The 24,273-nt window shown below is 48.4% G+C and overlaps 1 protein-coding gene across 7 annotated transcripts in view; it reads right to left on the bottom strand.

Annotated features, from left to right (window-relative positions):
* Positions 1–24,273, bottom strand: part of ZNF385A (zinc finger protein 385A) — a 471,767-nt gene that overhangs the window by 195,798 nt on the left and 251,696 nt on the right. The window contains exon 1 of one of the 7 annotated variants that reach the window (XM_086964853.1): positions 20,769–20,923. The exons of 4 other annotated variants lie outside the window; for them this stretch is intronic. Coding sequence is in view for 1 of the 3 variants with exons in the window: in XM_086964843.1 (XP_086820969.1) it covers positions 19,803–19,871 (69 nt within the window). In the remaining 2 variants the exon portion in view is untranslated. Of the gene's footprint in view, positions 1–19,802; positions 19,887–20,768; positions 20,924–24,273 lie in introns of those variants that run through there. 2 more of the 7 variants (XM_086964869.1, XM_086964843.1) reach the window with 2 other exon arrangements.

Here is a 24,273-nt window from a genome sequence, read left to right as displayed (position 1 = left end):
GCTGGCTAAAGCTAGGCCACTGCTTCAGCAAAGACAGCGGCTAAGGCCACGGGAAAGGACGAGTGAAGTAACAGCTTCACGTATGTATTGGGAAATATCGAGAGCTTCAGGCTGCACTCAAGGAACAGTAACCTCACGATCACATCAACACAATAGAATATATAGGATTGAAGCAACCTTAATCCCAGCCCCTGATATACCGCCGTAAAAAAATTGTTGTCCAGAGATTTTCTTTTTTGATTTGTGTTTTTGGATCATTAAAGATTTAACAGACATTGCTGATTCGGGCCAAACTTTCTGAACAACATTTTTAAAAATGGCGTATGTATTGCAGTGATGATGTAATAGTTCAGGAACCATAAGTCCTAAATACTTCATTTTGGTGTCGAAACATAGCTTTTGGGGGTCTAATAGAGACAGAAAATAATTCCTCAGAGCAACCTTCCACCATTTTTCAAACAAAATGGTAGCTATATTAGAGGAGGATGGGCTATATATAGAAATGAAAAAAACAATAATGTTTTTTAATCATTTTATGTCTACATCAAACCATGTTTACGATCTTAATATGCAAAAAAAATAATGTTTAATACTCCTGTTTTATACACATTTTCATAGTTCACTTTATTGGTTTCAGCTATCGCTCATAGTACATTAGCAGAATCTTGAACTTTTGAGAAGAGCATATCGACAGGGACATAATTTTGTAGCACATGTTTTGCAAGTACATAGCATGTTCTGTGGGGAGAGGCTTTAGAAATTTTGTAGGTTTTAACACCCCATCAATATCTTCCCAACCAAATTCACATGGATCTTAAACATTTACACATCTTCTGACCAAGTAGAACACTCTTTTAATGTGCCCATGCACAGAATATGACGTCGATGGAAGGTCACTCAGTGGGACTGATCTCCTGAACTCACGGTACCGAAGATCCACAAATGTGTGACAGTCAAAACTCATTTTCCACACTCGCACAAGCTATTTTTCTATGTCTTTAAAGTTATATTCTTCTTCTGTCTCAGCAAATCCTTTTAGAAACTTTGCAGGTCCAACAGTTAAAGTTCCAAGCTTTGTTCCAATGTTGCTCAGTGTATTCACCAATAAAAATATGTGCCTTGATAAGAACATTGTGCATCTCTGGGTCAAGTTTCTTGTACAGAATATGAAGCAGGATTAAGTGTATATTCTCATCTGTTCCATATTGTATTCATAACTCTGACAATCCTTGAATTATGAACATTGCAACAAATCTAAGTAGCACAATAATAACATTTGTGCCATTTGACAGTACAATGACTCAACTGGAACCATTTCCTCAACATGTGGCACAACATGAAGGTCAACTTCCCCCAATTTGCTGTTAAGTTCCTGAACAGTATAGCCATTACCTTTTGAAAATATATCTCTGTAGGCACCAACTCCTCATTGACAATCATTCCACTTGCAATAATTGGAAATTCAGAGTTCACTGAAGCATCAGCAATGTTTTGGCGAGTTAACATCTCCAAGTTCAACTTGTTCGATGTTGATGACCAGAATGTATTACGTTGCACAGGAATTCTTCAGATTAATTGTTTTTTTTTGCTCTTGCACAAGTTTGTGCTTCACTGGTTGGTTGCAGCATCTCCATAGAATAATGGGTTTGTTGGAAGAAGGACATGCAACATCCATCTATGTGTTAGCAAATACTTTTTTTTGTAACCGGTTTTGTAGTGGCTGATTAGACATAACTCTTTCTATGGCAATTAAAGAATGGAAGTTTACTTTAGTAAATATGTTAAACAGCTTGTTCTCTTTTAATACAAATCTCTCCTGCTTTAGTTCCACGTATAGTTTCGATCCATGTTCGACTTCTAGTAGACATGTCTTTAGGTTGTTAAATACATATTGTTTGGCCACAAAGGTGTGTAGTCACACAGGTTCAGTCATTTCAAAGGGGTTTCCTTGTTGCTGCATAAAAAGACGAAAGCTGTCAGCATGTTTATTAAAACGTTCCCCTCTCTTTCCCACAATTTCATGGTGAGGAACAGTTTCACGATTGTCCATTAGTTTAATTTTTAATTTGTCATCTCTCTGAAAACATTGCAAATAGAAATGACTTCACAGTAAACTAGCTGCCATTGAGCAACACATTCACTTTTACAGGTCTGACCAACAATTTCCTCTGAGCTATTCTGTGATCTCTGGATCGCCTGTTCCAGTTTGATATCTGGAGCCACAGAATAGATGAATTTTCTGCAAAGGATTGGTTTTTCCACCTCTAGCTTTTTTTACTCTTTCCAAATACCAGCACCATATCTTAGGTAGTTTATCCAATCGAATTTGCAAAATACAGTTAACAGTAACTTCACAGTCTTCACGTGCAGCTCCCAATCTCCTTTCCCGATTAGCATTCTTTGACAAACTGTATGAACTTGGTTTTCTGAATTTGAACTGAATGTAGTGTGATAAGATATGCAAAACCTAATTTGTCATTCTTGTTCCAGAAAGCATTCCAAAACAATGTTTCTAAAGCCGCAGATATGATGAGCATCCCTTGTAAAAAACAAACATAATGAGTTCCTCTCAATGTTGACTCGACAGTTTTGCTTCCAAAGATTTCAGCCTCAATAAGTGCATTGTCTATGCCACATCCACTGAGATAACTTCTTGCACAGAGAAACACAACTTTTGTGATGTAGAAAACACCCATGGATAAAGATTATCAAATTCTACAGGATTGCTCATAAAAATGTCACCTGCAAAACAGAAAACACCTCCATTGCAGATAATTGGCAGGAAAGGCTGGTCTTCAAGCTGAGCACAGACATTTTGGATTTTTTTTTACAGTTGTATATACTGTTGCGTAGTTTGTGACTGGAGATGGAATTACGGGTAAAAACCCAACCTTCTTCAGTGGGACGGTATTCTGGGAGATCAGAGCATGAAATCCAGGCCACGAAGGAACTGGCTTTTCGTCATCCTTCAGTCTGTACCGAAAACCTTTCTGGTAGACTAGGAAGTGTTCATGGCTTGTAGTGATTTTGCACATATTGGCAAGGCAGTTGGCTTATAAGTTGGCAGCTTTGATTATTTGTAGCCACAGCTGACACAGCTTGTTTTCCAGCACCTACTTCATTGGTAGCTTTGAAAAAGAACCATGGCAGTATCATGTGTGCTGGATATTTCAGACAAAGAAGAGCTGTCTTCAAAATCAAAATTATCAAGAGCAGCAATTGTAAATCCTTTCCCGGTAAAGTGACTTGGAAGTGGCGTGCTGTTGGATTCACAAGATTTTACAGCATGAGCTGCTAACAAGTTCATGCTCTGTACTATGTCATTATAACTTGTAGATACAGCAATTATATTCTTTGGAGTGATTAGTTCTCTACTTTTGCACTTGTCATAGATTGCGTGGGCAGTCATCATGTGTAGCAGAGTTTTCTTTTTGCCGTGATATAATTCATAAAACATGATTTGGAAAAGACAGTACATTTGCCCAGAATAAGCCTGTCGGTTCATGGGATTGTCTTCGACTTATTCCCTTATATCTTCAAAGCCATCATCAGTGATGTAAAAAACCTTAAGACAACATTAGGCCTTCTTTTTGACTCCCATAATGTGTGGAGCTCTGGGGCATTACAGAATTTGCCATTAAGTCCAAAATGTAAATCTTTCAGGACGTTTCTTAAAATGGTTCTTGCTGATTTTCCTGTGATCTTATTTTTGCAGCAAGACCTTCAGGAGTCAAGTCAGCTGAGAACGCAATTAGTGGCTCATTCTTTTTGTTAAACTGACAAAAACAAGTTTAGTCATTGTACAATCTCACCTGAAAAATCTTACTTTGATTATTATAGATCGATACAGTTTCAACAATGTTAAACATTATTTCTCTGACCTCACTTAGTGTGAACAGGTAGCCAGCACTCAAGAGTGGCTATAAAACGTTATTTGCTTTTTAAAAGAGTGCAAACTTAACTGAAGGCTGGCAGGTACGTTGCTGCAGGGTGCTCATTGTGCATTCATATTTTTTAAAGCATGCAGACATGCAGTTCGGGTGGGCATACAAATCTTTTGTAATTACATTCACCTAGTTGTTTAGATCAGCTACTCGGCTAAAAACATGATCTTGGAAGAAACTAGTTGCAGATAAAAATATGTTTTAAATATGTTTAGGTACTTTGTACCTTGCTCTTTTGCCAATCCGTACGTCCCTTGTTCTGGTTAAACCACAGATTACACCCTGAAGATATTCTACTTCTTGATCAGCTGTTGGAGGCGGACGAGAGGTAGCCATCGTGATCGATCTTCTAAGTTGATTGGCATTGGGTTTGGTTGTTTACGCTTTCTCAGAAGACTCTAATTCTTGTTGTGATTCACTGGTTTCAGCTATTTTTGTAAACTATTTTTATCCAGGCTTTTTTTTTTACATTGTTCACAATGATCAAATATTTGATCCTCATCACTCATCAGTTTCAACCTTTTGTGAAGTTCATCTTGCCGTATTTCTGCAGTTGTCAACCTCTCCTCTGTCCAGCCGCAGTTAATAATATCTTTTCTTCTGATTAATTTGGCATATGACAATTATTTTGTTGTTGGAGTCCTCAGATTTTTTTACTTAGCAACACTCTGTCAGGTGGTAAAGATCCTCCGCTACCACCTGCTTCGATCATGTTTACGAATTTGAATCAACAGCAAACCTAAAACAATACCAATATTAAAAGAAATTACCAATATGATGCCTAAAGCGCATCATTATAGAGCCGTCATTTTGGAAAATGGAAGAAGGGTTGCTCTGAGAAGTTATTTTCTGCCTCTATAAGACTACTTGACCACTAAAACCTATTTTGACACCAAAATGAAATATGTGGGTCTCATGGTTGCTGAAATATTACATCATTACTGCAAAGCATCCATCATTTTTAAAAATGTCGTCCAGAAAAATTCGGACTGGATTTGCAATGTCTACCCAATCTAAATTACTTCTCTAATGATAAAAAAAACCACAAATCAAAACTGAAATCTCTGGACAACAATTGTTTACGGAGGTATGTGAAGGGGCCAGGGCTACCTGTAAAAATTTACTCCGAATGCCTGATGAATCGAACTGCAAAACAAAAAGATGAGAGCAAAGCATGGTCACCTTTCCAAAACAAGCAGTTAGAGATACGCCTGCAGATTAAGGGACGTGGGCAGGAAGTGGCCCAGACTTCCAGGGGAGACCACACAGGAGCAGAGTATAAGACTAGCATGAACCAGCCTGGTTTTCTACCCCACCCCTGATTAGTCGCCATCAATATTTCAGGGTGGTGGGGAAAAATATGGTAAATAACGCTGAATCACAAAAAGATCAGAGACAAGCCTGTAGTTACCAGTAGTTTGTCAGACATATTTCAGCTGATGGGAAACACAACCCAGTGTTCCCGCATCACACCACAGACGCCTCTCAATAGGGGGCCAAGGTGGGCGGCGTAGTGACTGGACTTGTTTAGGGATGGGGGATGGCATAGCCAGAGAAATGGCTACAGAATTAGGAATGCAGTGCCCAAACTAGTCAGTAAAATAATGATACATTCATGATCTAACAGTTACAAACAGAACATTCTCAGAGAAATAAAATAGGAAAGATGGACAAACAATGGCCCTTGTAGGGACAATAATCCGTTAATAAATTAGGCTACAGATGGATTAATTAATCCTAAATATAAAAGTATTAATTAAAGTATCCTTAACCTCTTACTGCAGGGCTTCAGCACTCATTAACACTTCCCCACAGGATGGTGCGGTGGCAGCAAGTTAACTACAATAGCAGATGCACATTGATTGTATGGGGTGAGGATTGCGGTCTGACAGTATATGCCAGCCTGCAAAACCTAGGATTGGGTGAAATCCTGAAGTTTCCAAGAGAGCCCTGCCCTCTAGCTTTAGTTGATCTTCTGTGACAAGGCAAAAATGGCATGTTGGGCAAAGATCAGCTCGTGCCCAAACTGAGGGCATCCTAAAATGACAATAAGCACCCCTAATTTCTATTCGTGGCCAGCATAAAGTCCCTCACACTACCTTGTGTGCCATCAGGGCTGAGCGAGCCGGTACTTTCAGGTCTGTCCAAGTCCAGTCCTTGGTTACTACTTGGCTCAAGGACTTAGGTCTTAATCTCAATGGAGTCTAAAAAAAAACAGCAGGCATGAAAACCCAACTAGTTCCATGGCTAAGTGGAGAACTGGATAGTTCCATTTTGGAAAACCTTGTCCAACCGGAACTCTGAATATAGGTACTGCCCTTTCTCGATTTCACCTGCCATGTGAGGATTCTTTCACATCTCGTCCCAGCAGTTCTGTTCTGTTCAAACACAGATGCTAGTCTGGAGACAGTTCCACTCTGATTGCAGTGATGCCCCCTCCATTGCAGCACCTTTCCTCCATGCCAGTATTCAGGTGACCCCACAGCCTTCCACATATTCCTTCAAGAAATCAGCAGCTTCGTTAAATAGCTCTGGAGGGTTGAACTGCGGAAACAGGGCTGACACCGAATTCCAGATGTCCCATAATTGACCATAATACTTATAATTCTGCGATCGTAGTCTCAACAGTTAGATAAACTTTTAGGGCACATACAGATTTACTTCCTGAAAATGATCATTCATTAATAATAGCATCGAAACTCGGTTGACATATAATACAGCGCTGCCAGTATGTTATTAATTTGTGACATGATGGCTGTATCTGTGCTTTTGGCTTGTGATACATATATATCTATAATTTGCACATAAGTATCACGGTTGCTTGAGCACCAAGCGCGATTTTCTCACCCCAGTGAAACTCCATTTTGTCTGTCTCCATATATGTTATCATTTTTATTACAAAATGGTTTCAATGTCTATTTATCTCATAGCACTACTGTTGTCTCGGGACCACTGTGGTTGAAATATTACTGATTCACCAGGCCCCAATAATCCCAGAGGTTTCCCATGTTCTATAAAACAAAACTGGAGAGAAAGGGCATATCTTTTCAGGGCAGTTCTAAAAGCAGCCCTCTACGTTTATAAAGTAGTCGACTTTCATGTACTAGACATGTCAATTGGGTGCACTTTACATAAAAACACATTTCTTAAGTTGGCAGCATTAGGCCCGCCCCTATTTAACTACTTCGATGCTGATGACGGAACCGCTCCGTCATCAGCTGCGGTTGGGCTGTGCTGATGATGGAGCGGTTCCGTCATGGCCCGGCCGCCGCGCCTGCGCGGCGCGTTCTATTAGGCGGGTGGGGCGGTGACGGAACCACTCCGTCACGAGCACAGCCCAACCGCGGCTGGTGACGGAGCGGTTCTGTCACCAGCATGCGTCCGCCGTGCGGCCGCCCCGCCCTCTTAGCGCTGCGGCGGAATAGCCGCCGCAGCGATGGGGTTAAACCTATGTCTTGTTATCAGTGTGCTGTGCAAACGCAGGCAGTACAAGTGAAACAAGTAAACAGAAGTACACGAGGGCTGAGGCAGGTATTCATGTGCCAGACCCCCTCCAAGTCCAAACATCGGAGTACAGCAAAAGTGAACATCTGGGGGACTTACAGTGGACCAGATGGCATTTCCCACACAAATTACTTCTTTTGAGGACTAAAAACCAACTGTATAACTTTGGATTTGAAACAGCAAGGAGCAGATGCAAGGAGAGAGCTCTGGTTCTCTGATTCTGGCAAGTCTAACTTCCTACAGTGGACTCAGGCCAAAGGTAAAAAAATAACAAAAAACGTCCAACCTCCGCCCAAAGTGAACTCATCTGGCCTGCAGTCTGTTTATCCACGTGTTTATGTTTTTACTGTTTGTGGGATTTCCTTTCACTTATGTCAATATTCTGAGTGCCAGTAAATAAATCCTTAGTTTTAAAATGCAAACTGTTCTTGAGGTGTGGGGTTCAGTAATGTCTAAAAACCTGGAGCTTCCTGGTTTCGACTCTTGACTGGCACAGGAAAGCATGTATCTCAGGTGAATAATGTTGGCACCCTTTCCTGCAGCATCCGGGAAGTCACAGGTGCTAGAAAGTATTCCCTTGAAGAGTTCCCTCTGTGAGGGGGGGGTCAGTGAAGATGCTCTTTAAAAGGATCCTCAATACTCTGTCAAAGCTGACCAAATACTGGAAGAACAAGACATTAGCCATAAGCCACGCAGGGTCAAGAGGGCACAAGCTCTTGCCTTTCTTGAACTGACCACGCCAATGCAAGGTCAGGAAAGGTTTGACTGGAGCAGGTGCAGTCTGTGTCCTATGTCATCATCAAAAATAGTAACATTTGTTTTCGCACAAGTGAAATCTCATGCAACTCCTTGTTTTTGCATAATTTGTCATCCAGGTTATGCATTTTTGCACAACTTTCCCCTGCAGCCGGGTGGCTCGAGGAAAGGTGAGACAGATGAGTGGTATGACTACAAGATGTTTTCTACTTGAACCTGCCTCCTCCGACCAGTCGTTCACGCGATGTTTATACACACATGCACTTGTGTACCATTGACCCCCACATAACTGACCAAATGTACTTTGCATCATTTTTGTAAAAGCAATAATATGGTGGGTTGAACCATTGCATTTTGCCCACGCTAATAGTAACTGAAGCAGTATGCAACATCGCCATACCGAGAAAGCCCATGTTTAGCCTTGCCAGGAGGTGCCCCGGAGGTTGGAAACATCGACCAGAACCCCAACCACACCCACTGAGCGGCGGAGTATATTAAAATGACAGGGAACTATGTATCAAGGTACTAAAACGCCATGAACGGCTTTAGCCACGTTGAACCTCACCACACGAAACAAGCATTTGCAATGCAATGGTCTCGGCATCATTAAAGGTAGAGCTATTGGCATTGCTCATGACATTTTTTTTCTTTAAATCAAAAATAAAACTCTGCCCTCACCACTCTGCACTCACCACTCTGCACTCACCACTCTGCACTCACCACCACTCTGCACTCACCACCACTCTGCACTCACCACTCACCACTCTGCACTCACCACTCACCACTCTGCACTCACCACCACTCTGCACTTACCACCACTCTGCACTCACCACCACTCACCACTCTGCACTCACCACTCTGCACTCTGCACTCACCACTCTGCACTCACCACTCTGCACTCACCACTCTGCCCTCACCACTCTGCCCTCACCACTCTGCCCTCACCACTCTGCCCTCACCACTCTGCCCTCACCACTCTGCACTCACCACCACTCTGCACTCACCACCACTCTGCACTCACCACCACTCTGCACTCACCACTCTGCACTCACCACACTGCACTCACCACTCTGCCCTCACCACTCTGCCCTCACCACTCTGCCCTCACCACTCTGCACTCACCACTCTGCACTCACCACTCTGCACTCACCACCACTCACCACTCACCACCACTCACCACTCTGCACTCACCACTCTGCACTCACCACTCTGCACTCACCACTCTGCACTCACCACTCACCACTCTGCACTCAGCACTCTGCACTCAGCACTCTGCACTCACCACCACTCTGCACTCACCACTCTGCCCTCACCACTCTGCCCTCACCACTCTGCCCTCACCACTCTGCCCTCACCACTCTGCACTCACCACTCTGCACTCACCACTCTGCACTCACCACCACTCTGCACTCACCACCACTCTGCACTCACCACCACTCTGCACTCACCACTCACCACTCCTCTGCACTCACCACCACTCTGCACTCACCACTCTGCCCTCACCACTCTGCCCTCACCACTCTGCCCTCACCACTCTGCCCTCACCACTCTGCACTCACCACTCTGCACTCTGCACTCACCACTCTGCCCTCACCACTCTGCCCTCACCACTCTGCCCTCACCACTCTGCCCTCACCACTCTGCACTCACCACCACTCTGCACTCACCACCACTCTGCACTCACCACCACTCTGCACTCACCACTCTGCCCTCACCACTCTGCCCTCACCACTCTGCCCTCACCACTCTGCACTCACCACTCTGCACTCACCACCACTCTGCACTCACCACTCTGCACTCACCACTCTGCACTCACCACTCTGCACTCTGCACTCACCACTCTGCACTCACCACTCACCACTCTGCACTCACCACTCTGCACTCAGCACTCTGCACTCACCACCACTCTGCCCTCACCACTCTGCACTCACCACTCTGCACTCACCACCACTCTGCACTCACCACCACTCTGCACTCACCACCACTCTGCACTCACCACCACTCTGCACTCACCACCACTCTGCACTCACCACTCTGCCCTCACCACTCTGCCCTCACCACTCTGCCCTCACCACTCTGCACTCACCACCACTCTGCACTCACCACCACTCTGCACTCACCACTCTGCACTCACCACTCTGCACTCACCACTCTGCACTCACCACTCTGCACTCACCACTCTGCACTCCCCACTCTGCACTCCCCACTCTGCACTCAGCACTCTGCACTCACCACCACTCTGCACTCACCACTCTGCCCTCACCACTCTGCCCTCACCACTCTGCCCTCACCACTCTGCCCTCACCACTCTGCACTCACCACTCTGCACTCACCACTCTGCACTCACCACCACTCTGCACTCACCACCACTCTGCACTCACCACCACTCTGCACTCACCACCACTCTGCACTCACCACCACTCTGCACTCACCACTCACCACTCCTCTGCACTCACCACCACTCTGCATTCACCACTCTGCCCTCACCACTCTGCCCTCACCACTCTGCCCTCACCACTCTGCCCTCACCACTCTGCCCTCACCACTTTGCACTCACCACTCTGCACTCACCACCACTCTGCACTCACCACCACTCTGCCCTCACCACTCTGCCCTCACCACTCTGCACTCACCACTCTGCACTCACCACTCTGCCCTCACCACTCTGCACTCACCACTCTGCACTCACCACTCTGCCCTCACCACTCTGCCCTCACCACTCTGCACTCACCACTCTGCACTCACCACCACTCTGCACTCACCACCACTCACCACTCTGCACTCACCACTCTGCACTCACCACTCTGCACTCACCACTCTGCACTCACCACTCACCACTCTGCACTCACCACTCTGCACTCAGCACTCTGCACTCACCACCACTCTGCCCTCACCACTCTGCACTCACCACTCTGCACTCACCACTCTGCACTCACCACCACTCTGCACTCACCACCACTCTGCACTCACCACCACTCTGCACTCACCACCACTCTGCACTCACCACCACTCTGCACTCACCACCACTCTGCACTCACCACTCTGCCCTCACCACTCTGCCCTCACCACTCTGCCCTCACCACTCTGCACTCACCACCACTCTGCACTCACCACCACTCTGCACTCACCACCACTCTGCACTCACCACCACTCACCACTCTGCACTCACCACTCTGCACTCACCACTCTGCACTCACCACTCACCACTCTGCACTCACCACTCTGCACTCAGCACTCTGCACTCACCACCACTCTGCACTCACCACTCTGCCCTCACCACTCTGCCCTCACCACTCTGCTCTCACCACTCTGCCCTCACCACTCTGCCCTCACCACTCTGCACTCACCACCACTCTGCACTCACCACCACTCTGCACTCACCACCACTCTGCACTCACCACCACTCTGCACTCACCACCACTCTGCACTCACCACTCACCACTCCTCTGCACTCACCACCACTCTGCACTCACCACTCTGCCCTCACCACTCTGCCCTCACCACTCTGCCCTCACCACTCTGCCCTCACCACTCTGCCCTCACCACTCTGCCCTCACCACTCTGCACTCACCACCACTCTGCACTCACCACCACTTTGCCCTCACCACCACTCTGCCCTCACCACTCTGCACTCACCACTCTGCACTCACCACTCTGCCCTCACCACTCTGCACTCACCACTCTGCACTCACCACTCTGCACTCACCACTCTGCACTCACCACTCTGCACTCACCACTCTGCACTCACCACTCTGCACTCACCACTCTGCACCACTCACCACTCTGCACCACTCACCACTCTGCACCACTCACCACTCTGCACCACTCTGCACCACTCACCACTCTGCACCACTCACCACTCTGCACCACTCACCACTCTGCACTCACCACCACTCTGCACTCACCACCACTCTGCACTCACCACCACTCTGCACTCACCACCACTCTGCACTCACCACCACTCTGCACTCACCACCACTCTGCCCTCACCACTCTGCCCTCACCACTCTGCCCTCACCACTCTGCCCTCACCACTCTGCCCTCATACTCTGCCCTCACCACTCTGCCCTCACCACTCTGCCCTCACCACTCTGCACTCACCACTCTGCACTCACCACCACTCTGCACTCACCACCACTCTGCACTCACCACTCTGCACTCACCACTCTGCACTCACCACTCTGCACTCACCACCACTCTGCACTCACCACTCTGCCCTCACCACTCTGCACTCACCACTCTGCCCTCACCACTCTGCCCTCACCACTCTGCCCTCACCACTTTGCCCTCACCACCACTCTGCACTCACCACCACTCTGCACTCACCACCACTCTGCACTCACCACCACTCTGCACTCACCACCACTCTGCCCTCACCACTCTGCCCTCACCACTCTGCCCTCACCACTCTGCACTCACCACTCTGCACTCACCACTCTGCACTGACTACTCTGCACTCACCACTCTGCACTCACCACTCTGCACTCACCACTCTGCCCTCACCACTCTGCCCTCACCACTCTGCCCTCACCACTCTGCCCTCACCACTATGCACTCACCACTATGCACTCACCACTCTGCACTCACCACTCTGCACTCACCACTCTGCACTCACCACTCTGCACTCACCACTCACCACTCTGCACCACTCACCACTCTGCACTCACCCTCACCACCCTGCACTCACCCTCACCACTCTGCACTCACCCTCACCACTCTGCACTCACCACTCTGCACCACTCACCACTCTGCACTCACCACTCTGCACTCACCACTCTGCACTCACCACTCTGCACTCACCACTCTGCACCACTCACCACTCTGCACCACTCACCACTCTGCACCACTCACCACTCTGCACTCACCACTCTGCACCACTCACCACTCTGCACTCACCACTCTGCACTCACCACTCACCACTAGGTAGAGATAATACTAGCACCCTAGACCGCTCACTGCCTTTTGTATCTGAAACCTGCAGGGACTTTTGTACAGGCTGCATGCAAAGCTTGACATACATACATCTTGGAGAACCTTGGAAGTGTTGCAGCAGAAAGAGCAGTCGTTTTAATTTAAGTAGACTTAGGTCATTTAATATTTTGAAAATGGTTGTACGTCCTGAAGTAGAAGCAAAGATGCTTTTCATTTGCATCAGTTAATGTAGTAGATTCTGCCTGTGCAATGTACCAGCGTGTTTGTGATTGGGTTATTTGCTGTTGTGGGTCTCCAATCACGCTCCTACATAGTTTCTGAAAAAGCTTTCTTAGTATCGCGGCAGCAGCAAGCACTGAACGGAGGTCTCTCACTCACAGGACAGCACGGGCACCCCGCACCCCCTCTCAAGAGCAGGCACCGCGCGCCGGGGGAGACATGGAACATCAGCTGCTGTGCTGCGAGGTGGAAACCATCCGAAGGGCTTACCTGGATGCTGGAGGTTTGTGAAGAGCAGAAATGTGAAGAGGAGGTGTTCCCATTAGCCATGAATTACTTGGACAGATTTTTGTCGGTGGAACCGCTGAAGAAAAACAGATTGCAGCTGCTGGGGGCTACCTGCATGTTCGTGGCCTCAAAAATGAAAGAAACCATTCCTCTAACGGCGGAAAAACTTTGCATTTATACTGATAACTCCATCGGACCCGACGAATTAGTGCAAATGGAGCTGTTGACGCTGAACAAACTCAAGTGGGACTTGGCCTCTGTCACCCCTCACGATTTCATTGAACTCGCGGCCGCCCCGGAAGTCAGGCACGGTCGCCTGTGACGGGGCGGGGCCACGTTCACACCGGAAGAGGAGGCAGGCGGAGTCGTAGCGTCTCGCGGCCCGGGGCTCCTGTGAGCGGTGTAGAGCCCCGGGGCCGCGCCAGCAGGAGGTTGGGCGCCGCGTGCTGAGGTAAGGTAAGTTCCAAAAGGCTGGAGCGCGATTGGTGCACTTGTGTGTGTGTATGCTCGTGTGTGTGTGTGTATGTATGTGTGCGACGGTGACGGCGGGGGAGGGGGAGGGGGGCCTCGGTGCACTTGTGTGTGTGCGCGCGTGTGAGTCAGGGGTGGTGTCTCTGTATGTATGTATGTGCGTGCGTGCATGGGCGCGTGTGTGTGTGTGTGTATGCGCATGCGTGTGTGGTGCTTGCGCTTCCCAGGAGACAGCGCCTGGCCACAGCGCGCGTTCCAGTTACAAATCGCCTGGAAGGATGCGCGTGGCCAGGACTGTCTCCTGGGAATGATAGTCGCTGACAAAAGATCTCGGCGGAGACGCGCTTCCGCGCGTTGACGCCGAGACCTAAAAACGAAACTGCAGATTGCTGGGATCTAACATCGTATATAGCCAATTTCGCTTTTCCAACGAGTGTCGGCAAAGAAGCTGCTCTCATGCAGCGCTATATGTGGTTACAGGTGGTGGGCGCTGGCGCTACTTTTGGGGACTGAAAGTATTTTTTTCTCATCAGATTTCTACCCAGAGCAAGAAAATGTCAGAAAAGCAGAGAGGCAGTAAAAACGTGACACAGGGAGAAAGCGGGGTAGCATAGAACCTGCCGGAGTGAAATAAAGAGGCAAAGTGTAGAACGGTGGAAGATAAGGCCCAACGTGGAAACTAGACTAAGTTGTCTTGTTATTTGGCAAACCGGGCAATCGACGGAGCTGGTGGCGGGATTCGAAGAAAAGCTCTGGGCCCTGCACAGGGCACCAGTCCTAAAAAAAGAAGTGGGGGACGCTGACTTCACGACAGGAAGTGACATCACGAAAGGTGGCTTGCACCATCAGACTCATTGCCTCCCCTCGCTCACCTCTTAGATGTGATTGCATCAGTGAAGCCAGCGCATGAGCAGCGCTCTGAATGAGCTACGATCTCGCCCCAGAGAGGCCAAAGAGTGAATGTGTGGCTCCATTTGCTCCAGTTATCGAGCTCCTGGTAAAATAAGTGGGGGGAGGCCGTCCACCGGCGTGGTACCCCGACTCGACCCTGGCCCTGTATCTTAAAAAAATAAAATAAATAAGCACGGTTCCAAACCATTCATTCTCACTGACAGCAAGAGAGGACATTCCATAGAGGTGTCAAACAACAGTAAACCAGGTATCGAAGTAACCTAAAGTAAGAGTTACTTTCGCTCCATGAGAAAAACCTACAGGTTATAGCCAATGCATCTTATAATGCAAGCTCAGCTCTCTGCCAGTGAAAATGTTTCCAAGGCAGCTGCTCCCACACCAGGGCCCTTCCTATCATTTGATGGCGTTGCTGTCTTATATGGCCAGGAATCACCGAGCCCCAGCCCTTCCCATAGAGTGACCTGAATCTACCCACCTGCCCTCCAGCATCCCCCACTGTGACAGACAGCACAAAAAACATCACTTTGAAATTTTGGGGTTAGGGGTTGTAACCCCCGGCCATATTTATTGTGACAAAATAAAATCACAATTTTTTTTTAAAAAGCACTCAATATAAATTCACAAAATTATACGCGGAAAATATATGGGTAAAATACAAGTGACATGAATAAAATGCAGGTATTAGTTTGTGGGTTTCTGCAGGATTACCTTTACACATAAGTAAATTTGATAGATAACGTCACAACAGGGGTGGATTACATTTGTGAGAATTTGTGGGCATGGCTGCACAAGTGGTTGTCATAAGTGCGCATGAGAAACACAGATTTACAAGATCAAAGAGGAGCTGAAGTAGCTGGGATAGTTCGAAGAGGAGCTTTGTCACATTGACATTCAAGCAGCAAGACGCGGGCTAATATGGTGTTTTCCAATAGTGGGATTGATGAAGTGGACAGCAGTTCGGGGGGGAGGGGGCAGTGTAGGACCAGTGAGTTGAAGGCAGGGGCCACAATGGAACAGAGGAGTTTTGAGAAAGCTACAATGTCATTAGGACAGTGTAGAGGCCTCATTGGACTGTCTTGGTTTATTTCCGTCCATCCTGGGAAATTTCGGTAACTTTACCAAATGTGCTGATTGTTAACGAGGGTGGACTGTAAACACAGAGCGAGGCAGGTTTTCATGCAGTTATCAGAAAGCAATTGACCTAAAAGATGATTCGGAGTGTAAATGTTGTGAGTAATTAGTAAGTACCTTACTGTTTTCTATTGTGTTTTATCACAACATTTTATGGCGCTTACCACCAGTATTTTGGGGCGCTGAAGCACTTGCCTACATAAGCAGCAGGCTACACCATGTAGGGTGTGTGGTTTGAAGGGTGCCGCCTTTTTATTTCAGCCTTATAGGCGGTGTTTCCATGTTGTGCATGAGGACCACAGAGGTGTGTTATCGTGTCATGGGATGCAGTGCTTAGCAGTGTGTTGGATCAAGGAGTGTGAGTGGCAGGGACTCCGTTTATGGGTTTTAGTAATTAGCAGGTTTGAGCAGCTCTGCGGGACCCATTATGTTATTTCCTAGGATCACAGTCCACTTAGCTGTTAGTTGGTTACTACACTTGGTTGCAAAAAACACAGTTGATGGACAGAATGCAAAACAATGTCTTACATTCACCCCAGTACAAAGATCTGGGCCTAAATCCATCGTTTTTTGCACTCCACACCACCCTAGGTCAGACAATGGCTATATGCAAATCAGCCTTGACCCTGTGCCTCATGGGAACAGTCCAGCCCGAACTACCAAGCCATGTCTTTCCTAGACCGGAATCAAGCATCCAAGGACCAGTTTCTGGCTATCAGCCTTCTTCAGCCTGGATAGCATGACTCCAGTGGTGTGGAGAGCCTGGGACTCATGTCTGAGCATACCCAGCCCACTCGGGGTGAAAATTGACCTACGGTGGTGTGGAGTGCAAAAAAACGATGGATTTAGGCCCAGATCTTTGTACTGGGGTGAATGTAAGACATTGTTCTGCATTCTGTCTATCAACTGTGTTTTTTGCATACTACACTTGGTTGACCATGGTGAGATATTTTATTAAAGTTTATGGTACTGAATAGGTTTTAACTGGAGGGTGAAATCTGCTGGTACGGCGTATGTCATGATCATCCCATATCCAATTGCCATTGTGAAATGCCTAGAAGCGATCATAGGATGTTGCATGGTGGGACTCGCAGTTGTGGACTTCAAGTCGCCCACTGCCCAGTGGAATACGGCACATCTCTTCAGATATTCCATGCCTTTTCAGTTGGCGATGGAGGGTTTATTCATGTAGACACTGATGAACATGATCCATAGCAGTTTTGGGCTGCCAGAGTGTAATAGCATTAGTATTAGTCTGGGTCAGGAGGATTATATAAGAATGGACATTACAATATACTACCCAGGCTACACATAGGGCGGCCTTTCATAACACACCTGGAGATATGGCAGTGAGCGCTCTCCAATAAGTCGTTCTACGCCCCTCAGTCAATGAAACATTGCAGTCCGACTTCTATGTTTGACTAATGCACAGTTTTTTGGTGTTCAAGAAGCCCCAGCATCTCATCAGGAATTTAGAAAAAAAGTGAAGGGTTGAATGAAGGATTGGTGGAATGTTTGAATTAATCATAGCCACAGGTAATTACCCAGGCCACATCCCAGCCCATCATTTGTTGAGAACCATGGCTCCTCAGAAAATAACCAGTGTAAATCAACCTTAGTCCTGCTGCTTGGGCTCCAGCATCGAGGGACAAGGAGCCGTTTAGACAGGTCCAGCAGCCATGCTCCTAATTAGACAGTAAAGTTTGAAGAAGGGTGCAGTTCCTTGTTAAAAGGAAGGGAGAGCGCTTGCAGGTGGATCAGAGGAAATGACCAGAGGGGCTTGGAAGGGGGATCCGAGTGGTCAGATGTGAGTGCCCTCTCACACCCATAAGGATGTCATGCTAGCCGTGGTGCTCTGCCTTACCTAAGGGGCATCAGTAACTCAACTCTGGGGCTGGATCCCCCTTCCTGCCCCGCTGCGGTGCAGTTTAACCAATTTTGAATGGAAGCCCTTCACTACCACCTGGGGTCCAGACCTCTGTAGGGTAGCCATTTACTTGGTCCTGATGAATGCCACTGACCCTCCAGGCACCGAGGCTTGAAACATGTTGACCTAAATTCAACACTCACTGAAGAGATCTCAGCACATTCTTACCAATGATAGCTCCCTTGTTTTCACTGTGTCAAGGGAACTAACGCTCCATTAAAATCTTGGGGATCCCTTAGTCTCTTTAAACCACCTGCGCACCACACCCTACACATACACCCCTCACCTGCACTCATCATACGGCAAAAGATCTCTGTATAAGAGCCCTCATTGAGGGGCCTGTCGGGCATTGCAGCACTGGCCGACGAGGAGCACCCTATGAGGGAGCATGACACCCTCCTGGGTATGGTTAGCACACAGATCTGATCACTCGGGGTCCCCCCCTCGTGTGTGGCAGCCGGGGATGAAACAGATCCCGGGCACACACAGAGCCCGAACGTTTCACAGGTCTTTAAAAGACCATTTGAATGCTAATTAGGCCTTGCAGTTGTTTCACCCCTTCTAAGAGCCCTGTAGCTCCACTCTGCCTACTGATTAAAGGTTCAGCCCCCCCCCGAAATTTTTTCTTAGCCCCCCCCCCCCCCCCCCCCCCCCGAAATTTGGCTCTAGTTGCGCCTCTGCTCGGGTCCCGCTGGTCATTTCATCTGATCCACCTGCAAGCGCGCTCCCTTCCTTTCAACGAGGACTGCGCCCGTCTTGGGTCTCCAACATTTCCCCAGCGCACCCTAGTTCTCATCACCACACTGTGAATCCTGGCCTGATCCTGACAGTGAATCCCGGCTCCTCACTGCCAGATTGTGTGGTCCTCCTGGCTCCTAATCCTTGCGCTGTGACACGGCTCCCCACTGTGACACGGGGTGTCCCGGATCCCAGCCTCCAGTGAAGCACTAGAGCCCGCCGAGGCACGTCCTAAAAACCAAAGCCCCCCAACTCGGTATCTACTCACGATGTACCCGAAGTCCTCGCTGCCGCCCCTCTCTCTCCTCCATGCGGGGGCGCTCCGCTCCTGCGGGGCGGGTGGGAAGAAGCGCGCCCCCGGCCGCACCAGCTGCGCGCTGTCTCCGCTCCCAGGCAGCTCTCTGGGCCGTCTCCCAGCCCTTCGTTTAGAACAAATCACATCCAAGGAATGCAGTCCGAAACCAAACCAAAACAAGCCGGGGTCACACCCCGAGCAAAGCCGGCACGCAGGGCGTTCACGGCCGGCTCCACACGCATCCTAGGGCGGAGTGGGGGCAGTGTCGGGTCCAGCGGGCCCCCGCCATTTCAAGTACTGGGTATTAGCATGCCAAGGTGCCCCAAACCTGACCGGAACTACTTCAGTTATTCTAACACTAGGGTCGACACTGCCTGTGCTCTTTTACACCCACCAGCAACGCCCCAGCTACTCCAGTACAGAGAGACAGCCCCGCCAGTGCACCTCAGTCGAGACCTACCCTGGTCAGGCTATCTCAGTAGGGGGCCCCAGGTCCGACTTACCTGCAGGCTCCCTCCTACTTAAGCAACGAGGGGCACAAAGCGCCGCCAAAGCACCTTAAACATATAAGATTCATTGACCACCCAGTACTGAGACTGGCAAACAGCTCTGGCAAAGTACCTCAATCCCTTCCAGGCTGGCAAAATACCTAAAACGCCAGCACTGAGTACTCGCCAGTACTTACCCAGTCCTCAGCATTCCCTGCTCCCCCGTGCTTCCATGCCTCAGCAGTGTCTTTCTGTCCATGCCCCATCCGCTCTGTCAAATTCTCTCAGTTCGCGCTCGGGCTGTCTCAGCAGCGCCCTCTTTCTGGACAGTGTCCAGGGCGCTGCGCCCCCCACAGCCTCGGGGCGCTCGGGACCTATGAACCCAGCACACGCCGAAGACACCAGAGGTCCCGGGTCCAGGGTGAGAGGGAGGGAGGGGCTCAGTGCGGGTGCAGGTGCCCGAGGGGGCGTGGCCAGGAGAAGCAAGTGTCAGAAGCCTGCCGTGGATAGCTTCAAAAGTACCATCATCCTATCCCAGAGCATTGCGCAACATTGGTAAAGGGCACGAGAGACCAGAGAAGGACAGAGGGGGAGGCGAGAGGACAGAGGGGAGAGGCGAGAGAAGGACAGGGAGAAGCGAAGGACAGGGAGAAGAGACGAGAGAAAGAGAGAGTGAAGAAAGGGAAGGAAACTGTGATAATTAGAGGAGGGAAATATGGGAGAGAAAGAGAAGAGGATAGCGAAGTGGGCTTGAGAAAAGTCGAAGAGGACGTTAGAGAGGAGAAAAGAAGGGCGAAGAGAGAGATACTGTAGAGAGAAGGGAACCATGAGAATAAGGGAGAAGAAAGAACGGAAAGGAGGGGGTAGAGCAGAGTGAATGATGAGCAGATGAGGTGACAGAGAAGGACAGAAGGCGATGTATGACAAGTAGTGAGAATGAGAGCGAGAGAGGGAGGAGGGAGGAGGGAGCGAGAGAATCTGGACAGAGAAAGGGGAGCTGAATTGAGAACTGAACCTAAGGAGAAAAGGAAAACGCGCACGGCATTGACGGAAAGAGACGGGTGGGTGGCATGAAGGACATTTAAAGAGAGGACAAGTGAGACGCGGAGAGAGAGAGTGGTATAGTATAGTGGAACTAAGTGGCTTGAGATGTCATGTCTCACCCTCAGGGGCACAGGGCCCGCTGCGCCTCGCACGAACACCCCTCGTTCTTCCGAGTTGCGGATCCCAGAAGGAAGGGAGGTGCCCACAAGAGCCTCCTCGGGTCAGCAGCGGTCCCGAGCACACAGCAGGGAACAAGCCCTCCATCCCCAGCCCGAGCACCGGCAGCGGGAACAATCCCGCCTCGGGAGGCCGAGCTTCCTAAGCAGCGAATCGGAGAGAGGGGAGCGGGCCGGGAGGAGGGACCGGGAGCACTGACAGCACAGCGCCAAGCAGGGGCTAGAAATGTCCCAAAGCACTAGCATGCGGGCACAATAGACCAGCGGTCTAGGAGCTGCCAACCACAGCAGAAACCCCGAGGTGGGGACGAGCAGAGATCAGTGGGTGGGTCTGGTGGCATATGGACTAATGCGTGCACTGCAGGGGCCTGTGTTCGACATCATGGTCACAAGTGCACATCCCAGCGGGTCCACTCATCCTTTCATCTCTCTGAGGTAGATAAAATGAGTACCATAGAGTTGGGTAACAATAAACATCTGTTATTCAGCTCCAAGATGCCCACGGCTGAACGTGTGCTTTACAAATATTCATCTTTGTTTATTAATTCAATGTACATTAAAATGTCTGAAACATGTGGCACAAGCCATTCTTATAGCTATGGGGGCGTCGAATAGTATGAATTGTCGCACTGCTAAGTGAGTGGTGGTTAGTAGGTGTGATGGTACGGTTATTGGCAGCGTTGGTAGGAGCAATGGGTGGTGCAAGCAGCAGTGATCTCTGAGAGGGTCCTGGCCCTTATTATTTTACAAATTAAGCACTGGCCGGATAGCCCTGCTGTATGCAGCCGGAAATTGTGAATTCTGCATAACTGTTCATTTTTACAACCTGGTCCTTCAAGGAACATTCTCAGTGATAATGTACAACTGAAAAACGACTTGGAGGGGGTAGGACAGAAAAATCAAAGGAAGTGGAAATTAGAAGTGAAGAAAGATGCTGCATGAGATTTTGAAATGACAGGAGACAATGTCAGCTTGCTTAGCCAAAATATTTGAACTTCTTGTAAAGAATACATCTTTTTAACTATTTTTAGGGTCGCGCCTGCAATAGCAAACACAAGCACTTTTGAGACACTATTGTTAAGGAAAAGGGCTTGGAGCTCGCCGTTGCTTACCATATTTTGGCATGCGTGGCACTCTTCTTTACTGCCTCGAAATTGGTCACTGCAGATCAAGCATCGTTTCAATTCCTTTCTGTGGAGCAGGGACCAAGCACTGATTCATTCAACTTAATCAGTTCTCGGCCTTCTGCTTGACATTATGGAGGTACTATTTTGTTCTTTTTAACTTCTAGTGCCATGCAGAAAGAAGGCACGTGACTAGCAAAAACATGCCCAGCAGAACACACAAAATTGCAAAGTTTTATTTCTAAAGATAACTTTCTTTCATTTCTCCAAGTCTCCTTTCTCACTTGGCACTCATGTTTTCTTTTTGTTGGTGGGTGCTGTTCTCAAAAGATGATGATTATCTTGTTCTAAATATTGTAAAGCAACATTGTTTCTTTCTAATGTGTAATTTCTGAAATTATGCTGTAACACATAATTGTGGAGTACACTCAAATCCAACCCACTTCACTCCAATACACCCCACACCAATCCTCCACAATCCAATATGCCCCACTTCAATTCAATCCGCCCCACTCCAGTACACCCCAACTCACTCCACACCAATCCACCACAATCCAATCCACCCTACTACAATCCAATCCACTCCAATCTGCCCACAATCCACCAACTCGAATCCAACCCACACCACCCACTCCAATTCAATCCAAACCACTGACTCCAATTCAATCCACTCCACCCACCCACACCACTCCAATCCTCCCAATCCAATCTGTCCCATTATAATCCACTCCAAAGTCAATCCGCCTTACTCCAATCCACCCCACCTCACCCCACACCACAGTCCAATCCACTCAACTCCACTCCAATACACCCCAATCCAATCCACCGCACATCAAACCTGATTCAATCTAATCTATAAAACTCCCATCCAGTCCACCTCACCTTACCCCAAACCCCCAATTCAAATCCAACCCACCCAATCCACTACATTCATATCCTCCACACTACAATCCACCCACCCACCCACTCCAATCCAATCCCCCCACCCCACACCAATACACCCCACTTCAATTCACCCCACTCCAATCCCATCCACCCCACTCCAATCCAATTCACCCCACTCCAATCCACTGCAATCCACCACACCTGACCCAGTCCACCCCACGCCAATCGAATCCACTCCTAGCCAATAAAATGCACCCAAACAAATCCACTCCAATTCAAACCGCCCCACTCCAAAAAATCCACTCAACTCCAGTCCAATCCAGCCCACCTCACCCAATCCAATGTACCTCATCCTACTACAATCCAATCTAACCCACCTACTCCAATACACTCCACCCCACTCCACCCAATCCACTCCACTTCATTCCAATTCACCCAACTTCAGTCCAATCCATCCCATACCAGTTCAATCTAGTCCACCAAACTACAATCCACTCCAACCCACCCGCCTCACCTCACCCCACCCCAATGCACCCCACTTCAAACCATTCAACTTCAATCCAATCCAACCCACTTTAGTCCAATCACTCCAATCCACTCACCGCAATACAATTCATACACCAAAGCCAAAAAAATCAACCCACCCCACTCTATCCACCCTACTCCAATCCAATCACATATACTTCAATCCAACCCACTCCACCCACTCTACTCCAATCCATTCCACTTTAATCCAATCCAATCCACACCACTCTACTCCAATCCACCTCTCTCTACCCCAATCAAACCCACCTCACTCTACTCCAATCCATTGCACCACCTCAATCCACTCAAACACTCTCCACCCTATTCTACACCACTCCTTGACACTGCACTCGACAACACTCTCTGCCACTCTACAACACTATACTCCTCCTACTCACTTTACAATACTCTACTCCAACCAATCCACTCTACGACAGTCTACTCCCCTTACTCCTCTGTACAGTACTCAATGACACTGACTCTTACCCGTGCTGAACAGTGCCAGACTAGTGTACAATGTGGCTAAAATACATCGCCAAATGGAATAGCTTTTGCAAGGGTGCGACGTATTGGCTTTGCCAATGCTTGTTTAGGTACGCTATGCCAGATATACTCCATTAGGACACCATATTTTTTGAAGTTTTGTTGAGGTTGGGGGTCAGACCCACAGGAAAACTATGGATGCACAGACTTGAATGACACGCAGAGAGGATCGTGTCTGTCATCCCCAGAGCCAACATGGCTCTGGGCCATGGCCCCTGCACGGCCCAAAAATATCTTATTGGCAAAACAGTTCAGACAAATACTGACAAAGTAGCTACACTGGGTACACAAAGCGATACACGAAGGACACTTTCGTACCTTGACTTTCCGCAGTAGCCCGATCTGCTCAAAGCAGCACACTGCCCTTCTTG

This window comes from Lissotriton vulgaris, chromosome 1_1 (assembly GCF_964263255.1).
Source record: "Lissotriton vulgaris chromosome 1_1, aLisVul1.2, whole genome shotgun sequence".
Taxonomy (NCBI): domain Eukaryota; kingdom Metazoa; phylum Chordata; class Amphibia; order Caudata; family Salamandridae; genus Lissotriton; species Lissotriton vulgaris.
Note: the sequence above shows the minus strand (reverse complement) of the source record. Positions and strands in the feature narration are given on the sequence as shown.